Below are 9953 nucleotides of genomic sequence, written 5' to 3' on the forward strand. Positions count from 1 at the left end.
GTTTTAAAATATAAAGCTACACAATGGGCTATCTGTTTTCTGCCCACCATGGGTATCGAAACCCAATTTTTAGCGTTATAAGCCTAGTGATTTACCGGTGAGACACTGGGGGGGCATTTGTAAAAGATATAGTTTTCTTTATGACATTTAATATCTTAATATACAACAAATATCCACTTGTGAATATGAAAGAGGAAAGTAGTGAAAAGTCAAAGTAAAAATAGAGGTTTTCTGTATGAAGTCTTAACTTGTTAAAATACAAAAAATAGTGATTAACTCGCGCCTTGTCTTTTTTTCCACCCAAAACTTGACAGCTAATCAAAATATAATTTGGGAGAATGTATTAGTTCTACTCACTTTTTGGTCGATTTCTCTGTGTTACTTACATCTGATCTCTAACTTTCATCAGCTGATCTTTTCGTTTCTATTCGAACTAGTTTATTATTATTATTATTGTCATGTCAAATGTTTTATCGAGTACATTTAAAATTAAACGTTCAAAATGGATTATATCTCTCTTAGTTGCCACTAGATGGCATGCAAATAAATATTAGATATATATGCTGTTGAGTTTTTCATTCTTGATGTAGATGCTTGAAGGTAAGAGAGGTAAAGGGAAGGGAAGTAATAACTTATGAAATGTGTTTTTGTTGGTAAGATTACAAGTGCTATCATCTAACATAACGGGTTCTGTCAATGGGGAAGAAACACAGCAAACTAAAAAGTGAGGTGGTCGAAACACTAGCCAAGGATACTTACTGTAAGTAGATACCATTAAATTATCCCAGTCACCTTGCTGGTAGTTAACTAGTTAGGCTAAGTATTTATACTATGACATTGAACCGAATGAAATAAAAAGTTTGCAGATTTATGGCAATCATTTTATAATTCAATTAGCTACATGATATAAATTAAACTTTTTCAGCTTTGTATGATGGCAGTAAATATAAAGTAGCTTATAAACATTCAACAGTTTTGTCGTCTTTCGTAGAGAACTTGCCTGAAGCTATTTTATTTAGAATAATATTTACTTCTGCATACAGCAGGCGAACTGCGAGATAATGTAGAACATATATGAACAATAGAGATTTAGACAAACTTTATCATCTGGACTCTATTGAAAAGCTTGCAAAATAAAACTAATACATATTAACATTTTTTTTTAAAGTTCTTATGATATGGACGAAAAGAAATTTATGTTATACAATTTTTCATGAAATTATGAGAGAACTCTGTGCTGCACAAATCATCGCTATCGTTATTCTATTCTTATATCAATCTCGATCTTCTCGAAGAATGGCATGGTTTAAAAATGATCTGTTTTCTAATCGCATTTCGGCTGTCATTACACGTTACCTTATGACGTGCGCTATGTAATCGTACAGTTTGAGTCAGAAAATTTAATACGATTTCACTAAATGAAATGGTACCTAGTCAACATTAAAAAACGAGGTCATTTTTAGTAGCTTAATTAGTCACTGGTGGATGTAAATAAAGCGAGTGTACTTTCAATGAATAAACTATTAACTAATAGGCATAAAATTTATGATAATAACTTATATAATAACTTAAACTGTAGTGTAGAATTTCTTTACCACATTCCATTTAATCTGTCTATTTTAATAATGCTTCGCTACCTTTCGCCGTTTAACCTGAAACAAGTAACTAGTTAAACTGAATATGACGAGACTGTTCGGTAAATAAGTCAATCTGGGCAAAGAAAAATAAATCATTCAGTAAAGAAAAATAACTAGTTAACAGTTGTTTGTTTTTGCGTAAAAGGAGGGGAGTAAGGGGGCACTTGCCACCTGGAAAATGAGAAATATAACTTTCGTTATTTATACAGCTTATGTATATGGATTTACAAATTTTTTGTTTTTCACTTCACAAGTTCACATGACACCCACCCACCCCCCCGGAAAAATTTCTGGGGACGCCTATGCCTCAAGTTATTGCTGAGCTATCATGGGTCTCTAGTTAATGTTAAAAAAACTTATTCTTCTTAATGATAAGTTAGTTACAATACAGCATAGATATCGTGATATAATTTTCATTAAATAGTTATTACTTAACGTAAAAAGAAGAAATTAGTTTTAGTCAGTAAAACGTGCGCATGGCATGAATCACGAGAAGAATTGTGTACTCTGTAAGGCTACAACACAACATTATATATGAACTTCTAAAGCAACAGTGAAAATATTTGCTACTCGTAATTTTGGTTTTATTTACTTTTGAAACAGAATAATTTCGGGGATCTTGCGGAAGTACATCCAGTAATGTTAAGGAACTGTAATGAAAGTAAGCATTTGTGATAGTGAGTTGACAATCCGTGTTTTTATTGAAATATAAGTAAATTGTTGACTTGTTTTTAAAAACCTTGTAATTTGTGTTGGTAGAGGGCATGAAGTGTTAAATAGGCTGTATGTATATAGAAAAAAGTATTTTAAAGTTTTAAAAAGTTAGGTTGAGTGAGTAACGATGTAATCTGTGTTGTTTTTTTAAAAATTTATTCACTTGTTTATTTTTCCATTACGATATATTGGGTAACTAAGTCATTAGAAGCAAAATTAAAAGTAAATAGCCTTAAATTCGAGTAGTTTGTTATTAAGCACAAATCTATGCAGTAGGCTCTATTTTAGCGTTATAAGCCCCAGACTTATGGCTGGGCCACTGAGGGCTCTAGTAGTTAATATATTCAAATGAAAAATTAATGTAATTTAATGTTCTATATGTATAGTTTATCGAAGACTGATAGAAAACAAAATTCCTTAGACATGATAAATGCTTTTGATGCGAAAACTACGATATTGTAAATTACTTGGTTTTGTATTTCACGCAAAGCTACTTGTACTAGTCATTACTAATCTATTAGTGATGAAGGGAAGGCGGCTAGTCAACGATATCCACCACCAACTCTTGGGTTACTCTTTACCAATGAATAACTGGGTTGACCGTCACATTATAACGTTCCAACAGTTGAAAAGGTGAGCATGTTCTGGGACGAGATTCGAACCTGCGACCCTCACATTCGAATTTGAGTGCCCTAGTTATAAGGCCGTGGCAGGCCTTTGTAAAACGAATTTATTTAATAACTTCATACATCTTTGGGTGTCTATTGAGATCACCCACGGCACCAAACCAACAATCAGAAACGAAGTTATATCGTAAACGTTCCCATACCGTGTATATCCAACAAATGTTAAGCAAATTCCTACACTTGTCTTAGGTTAATTAAGAAAGAACCCTGTCCATAAGAATCTCAATCTACACTTTCTAATCCTTATGCTTATTTGCTTTACTATTCGCTTCGCGATTCAGTCAACTCTGAAACAACTCGTGAAAAACAAACTCAAATGACTTCTCTTTGAAATTCCATGAATAACATATTCAAGACTTTAAAGAATATTTTCATAAATAAAATTCCTCATCTGTGTATTACTTTAGTAGTTCTTCTTTATGCTTTTTTTATGTTTGAGTATAACTTATTATGCTTATCAATTATAAAACATTATGTTTAACTCTTATATTTTCCATCCGAGTCACTGCAAAGGAAGTTTTTGCTTTGTGCTATAAAGCTAGACGAGAAGCGTTCAAAATATATCTTAAATAATTTAATCGTTATAAATCGGATAAAAATAAATTTTAAATTTATCAATACTGAACTATATCTGTGTTTAAGAACACGATAAAAACAAAGTACAGATACAGCAAATGCTTTAATCACGTTCGTTCCTGTCAATGTACTATTATAAAATACAAATTATTCGCTTTTTGATGAAAACAAGTAAACCTCTTCCGTGAAAACTTCTTAGACTAATAAGGTTAAGTATCTTCACTCTCTTTTGAACTAAAAACAACTATATGCTGTTTATAGTACCGAATAAATAATTATTGATAATACTTGCTGTTCTAAACTATTGTAATAAGAATATATATATTGTAGATAATGTATGTATGTTTTTATAATTTTCGCGCAAAGCAACGCTATAGATATTTGCAAATAACAGTCTGATTATGAAGTGATACACTAGAAAGAAAGGCAGCTAGTCAATAGCACCAACCGTTAACTTTTGTGATATTCTTGGACTTGACTGTCACTTTTACAGCGCACCCTTGGCCACAAAGTGCGTTTTTGCGACAACAGATCGCGAACCATGAATACTTGTATTTACAGCTTGGATATGTTATCGACTAGGTAACGCCCGGCCTAAATGATGTATGTACAGAGAGGAAAATTTCACATGGAATATATATAAAGAGATTTTTTTTTTCTTGCTTGCTTGTGCATCTCTAAACCGTATAATATTTTACCAAATTTGTTAAGTTGGTTTGTTTTTCTAAAATTTCAAGGTAGTTAGGTATAGTGTTCCTGATCAAAGTTCACGATCAATGTGGAAATTGCGTGTTAAGTTAGTATGGACTATATCTACTTGGATATATCTTTTCTTTTTGGTTATAAAATGTAAATATTAGAAACGATGCAAGACATTCGTAATTAAAAAAAAAAAGGTATACATTTCAAGTCGTTTCTATTTCAGAAAAAGATATCCCAGTTACTGCTACCAAAGCGCCATGCCCGTTAGGATTTGTTTGTATACAATTACATCATGTTTCTACTTTATACAGATGAGCCGCATTATCTATGTGTAGAGTAACGCTTTTATTCTTGTTTACTTGTTTGTCAAAACTAGACTGAAATTCTTAACGAACTTAAAAGGTGTAGAATAATCTGTTATTTTAAATCCTAAATATTGCAAAATCATCATTACAAGTGTCACTTGGTGGCTCAACGATAAGCTTGGGAGCTTATATCGCTAAATTTCGGAATTCGATCCTCGCTGTGGGCACAGCACAGATAGCCTACTTGGGCTTAACAACAACAAAGTAAATGAAACGTTTTAAAGACATGAAAATTAATCTTTTATAAAGTTTAACTTACTTATTACATCAAAATATATAAATAAATGTTAATGTTGAATATTATCTATTTGCTTATTTCTATTAAAAAGTAGTTAAGATTTTATTTAGGTGTAGTTAAGCTAAAATAAAGCATGAAATAGGGTTAAGTGTAAGAAAATCGTCGAGATATTAAGACAAAAAAAAAGCGCACATTCTGCTAAACAGAAGAGTTGGAGGCAGTGGTAACGTCCATTTTAAACTTAATTGTTATTAAGTTACTTTCATGGTAAACAGTAATATAAGAAGAAAATATAGCATGCTAAGAAAACAAACTATAAAAGTATACGTGTTCTTAGTAAAGAAAGAATAAAAATTTTACCGTTTAGAACGTTTACTGGTTCTAATATATTGTTTATCTTTGGCATTAGCAGGACTTATCGGAGAAGCTTGATTGAACTGTGGGAGGTTTATCAACACTTGGCGATTAGCTTGTTTTGTCACTATTCGTGTATTCCACCATGGCACTCTTCCACAGTTTTAATTTTTAATCTTTAACACACACACACACACACACACACACACACTTAAACTGAATTGTTGGTGTTTAAAATTTTGATATAAAGTTAACTCATCTAGAACTATACTGCATTTTAGATTCGCAAAAATGTCAAACAATGATCACTAGTTAGGAGCACAGTAGGTGCTAGAGAACTTTAGTTTCGGGAGTGACCACTTTTCTTGTAAACTTTCAAAGATAAGGAATCTGCCAACTACATCTACTCCATTACGTGGCGATAGCTTTTTAACAGTGCTTTAAATAAGAATAGATATGCGACACCCCCCAAATTAAGGTATCTAAAGGGTTATAAGTTCTTAATTTTGTGAACTAATGTAAATCCATCATTGAGACAAGTTCTTTACATAGGTTAAATTAAACCATCTTAATGGATTAAAATAGGCTCTCTTTATAGCCCTGATAATTCTCTTCTTTGAGAAGATAAATAAGGTAGTCGTTGGACCATATGAACAGAAGGTTCCTTGCTTGAAATATTTCTTCAATGAAAATTGCTGGTGACTTTATTAAATACCCCACAATGTTTTCTATATATCGTTCCCAATCTCCGAATTATGTAATTTATCGAAGTCTTTCTCTAGTCTTTTCTTATCTTGCTAATGTCAAAGGAGGTGTATGTATTTTAGCAAAAAAGGCTGAAAAGAAATTCTCTGAGGGTCAATTGTTTTTTTTTACTTCCCACTAACTATACCCCAAGAGGTACTTATGTAAGACTCAACGTAATAAATAGATACAATCTTTCTTATAACTACCATGATGAATCAATCGAAAAGCCGAAAGTCAATTCTTAAACATAGAACACCCAATCAATACAACCAACAACGAAAAATGAAATTTATAATCTAAGAGTTAAATATTATCGAGTCAAGATTCTTGCGTTGAGCAGAGTTCGGTATAGGGTAATAAAAAAATAAATTAAATAGTACTAAAACTATGTGAAGGATCATGACTAAAAACCAGATGAATAAGATTCGTTTCATTAAGAGAAAAATTATATAAGTGAAGTTGAGGCGATTTTTTTCGAGGCAACAGTACTCAAATCTTAGACCCTAGGATCTATAGTTCAGCACGCTTACCACTAGAATACATACAACCTTGATAATTCAAATTTCTATTAAACATATTAGTAGCTCATCCTGTAATGTATAATGATAACATTCAAGAACGAAAACGTTTTTTTTTTACAATTATTTTTGTCGTTTAAGAAATGCTTAGACTTGTAAATCATAGTTCCTAAAAAAAGTATGACAAGTTTAAGTATAAATCTAAGCTCTGTTCCTTTTGTCAAAGTGCACTCAGGCTGATTCAATTACTTTAGAATTACGCTTTGACTGAATAAATTATTACTGTTATCTCATTTTATACTGTTAGCCTTACTCTAACATATCAAACATTAGGCCTATCATTTGTACGGTAGTTAACTTCACGACGAACTGTAATTTTACTCACTTCTGCTGTTGTCTGTCTGCTGTTTCCGCTCGTCTCGCACTATTTATGTCAATCCCTTAATCGTCTGGCTGTCTTCTATATTCTCGACGTCAGTGTATTTCACGCGACGTTCAATAGTCTCAACATCAATGAATTATTAACAAAACTTTCTACAGTCGTCTGCTTTTAACTCTTATTATATATATATAAAAAAACTAAACTATAATAAAATATTCACTCACAAAAATTAATTAATCAATGATATCTAAACTAAAGTCTTCTATATAATGACACACTTCTGACGGAAGTTTTAAAAGTTTTCTGTTTTAATGTAGACTACACAATGTGTTATCAGCCCACTGTTCATCGCGGAGAATCGAATTCGTGATTTTAGCATTGAAGTCCATAAGCTTAACTCTGATCCATAGGGGGACGGTTTGAAAAGAGAAAGAAACCTAAGTCTCTCTAACACTACTATTTATTAATCTGTGCATAATGTCTTATCCCTCCAATTATGATAACTCTAGTGTCATATTAATTTACAGTTACTAGAGATCAAGGATTTGTGTAGTTGTAAATCTAATGGTTCTTTAGAACATTAAAAGTAAAGCTATAGTTTTTTTTCAATAAACCGGTTTTTTATCGTTTCAAACTTTTTAGAACAACTATCTTCTAGATTACTTGTCACAATTATTATAATTTCTTGGGGAAATTCCTAACGAAATTAAAAGGTGCAGAATAACCTGTTCTTTTAAATCATAAATATTGCAGAATTCCCATTACAAGTTTCAATGAGAAATCACGTTTGAAGTATCCCCTGGTGGCTTAGCAGTAGGCTTGAGAGTTTTTATCGCTAAAACTTGGAATTTGATCCCTTTAGTGGGTACACTACAGATAGCCTATTTGTGCGGATTTTGTGTTTAATAACAAACAAACAAACAAACAAACAAATGAAACGTTTTAAAGACATACCAATACTATTCTGTTATAACATTTATTTTACCTTTATATTAACATGTATAAATTGTTCAATAACTTGTAAAATATTGCCTAATTGCTTATTTCTATTAAGTATTGGTTAAAATTATGTCTATTTTGCAAATAGATATCAGCCAGGATACCATTTTCGATACAAACGCTGGTTGAATAAATGTCTCCTAGAACATCATACAAATCACGTATTTATGTAAGAAAAAAAATTAAATTGTTCTAATTCCATGTTTATCTGAAATTGTTTAATATGAAATGTATTAATATATGAAGTTGAAATGGATATTTCGATCAACGATTTAAATTTAAAGTGCTTTAATCTAAATTTTATGGGATTTTCCGACAATACTTTGTGGTAAACTTTTTTTTTATATTACACCTATAATATACTTTTTAAAGAGTTTTAAAGACGCATTTTTTTTCTAGCGTAAGGTACACATTATTTCAGGATGATAAAGGGTAATGAACTAAATCATTTTATCCTTGTGAGGTTTACTGTAAGTGCAGGAAAGAATAATAAATATATGAATAAATACAAAAATCAATCAGTCGTTATTCTAATAGTTTTTTTTTCAAACCACCGATTTAAAATTGCGGGAAAATTGCACATTATTCGGCGAATGCAGAAAATAATTTTTTACTTAATGTAGTTGATAGCACGAAGCTTTTATCTACTTAATCTTCATTTTTGTATTATTTGTAGCTCTTTCCAAAAACTTTGAATTACTCCCAGTATTACGAAAAACTAAGTTAACGCACGCAACATTAGTAGCAGTAGTAGTAATGTGTGAATTACTTATTAAAACTGATTTGTACAGTGCTAGTTACATACTGAAAACTCAAGTAAACAAGGATATTTAGACAGTCATTTATTTTAGTTCGAAATTTGAATTTGTTTTTCTCATATAAGATTTTCTTTGTTTACTGACCACGACCAATCAAAATTGCTGAACGAAAATTACCATGAACATCTGCGTTTTCACATCACTAATCGCGTGCCTCACGCAATATTATCATAAACGTAATACTAGACGGGCGAACTATCTCTTGCTAGGGGAAGGTTGGGAAATGGATCTGTATATATCTATATCTAAGCGCTTTATGTCGTGAATAACACTTTTTTAATGCATGTCACGTAAGTATTACACGAAAGAAAACAAACTTGAAGTACAAATAAAATTAAAATCTCGAAACATGCTTCGTGCTTAACAGCGTTATACGAAACATAATATTAGTATCTTGGGGCATGTAACATTGCGTGTTATATACCCCAAGTGATATAACTTCGAGAAGGTTATATGTATTTCTTAGTGTTTATATTATTTTTAATAGCATATCAATATTGTTATATGTTCTTTGTAATGTTCGCAATTAAAAAACTTGTTTGTGACATTTTTTTGTACTCATTCCTTAAGTAAAGTTGTGGCGATCGGATATCAACAGTTGTCATATACGTAAGTCTTTTAATTAATTAGTTCTTAATTACTCATTTAATATTACGTTTCGGCTACTGATCTGCTACCATGTTTAGGGAATTTCCGAGAAGGACTATTTCTGTGGTGGTATTGGCTAGGATTCGATCCTAGATGTTAGAAAGGCTGTGTGCTATTCATTCGTCTGGGGTATTCCCTCATTGGGATTTGATACTACGATTTGAATGTTTTCAAACGAGTTTTACAGATTTTGTTAACATTTATGCTAGGTTGAATTTATTTGGCTGAATGTGTTATCAATAACTTCTATGCTAGTTAGGTGGATTTAGAAGGCTTATTTTATCTTCCCTTTACTAACGTGTGAATCATATATCATTATTTTGTATTATTCCATCTTATTGTATGCTCTTCTTTTGTGGTATGAAGGACGATTGCAGAGAGATTGGTATTACAGTGCTCTTTACGCTCCTGAACTCGAACTTTTGTTAATATTGTTACGTATCTGCTTGTTTGATAATTTCCCGTAAAAATTCTCTCTGAGAAACTTCAGCGATACAAGTCCCTTTTTAATTAAAACTAGTTTATTCTTTCTCAATACAAAATAGCAATACAAAGATTTTACGCAGTTA

General features: G+C 31.4%; 1 protein-coding gene across 1 annotated transcript in view; it reads left to right on the forward strand.

Annotated features, from left to right (window-relative positions):
• The first annotated feature begins 601 nt into the window (after window positions 1-601).
• Window positions 602-9953, forward strand: part of LOC111086843 (frequenin-1-like) — a 46700-nt gene continuing 37348 nt past the window's right edge. Inside the window, exon 1 of the mRNA XM_022391363.1 lies at window positions 602-760. Coding sequence (XP_022247071.1) covers window positions 697-760 — 64 coding nt within the window. The 5' untranslated portion in view covers window positions 602-696. The remainder of the gene's footprint in view (window positions 761-9953) is intronic.

This window comes from Limulus polyphemus, unplaced genomic scaffold (assembly GCF_000517525.1).
Source record: "Limulus polyphemus unplaced genomic scaffold, Limulus_polyphemus-2.1.2 Scaffold1479, whole genome shotgun sequence".
NCBI lineage: Eukaryota > Metazoa > Arthropoda > Merostomata > Xiphosura > Limulidae > Limulus > Limulus polyphemus.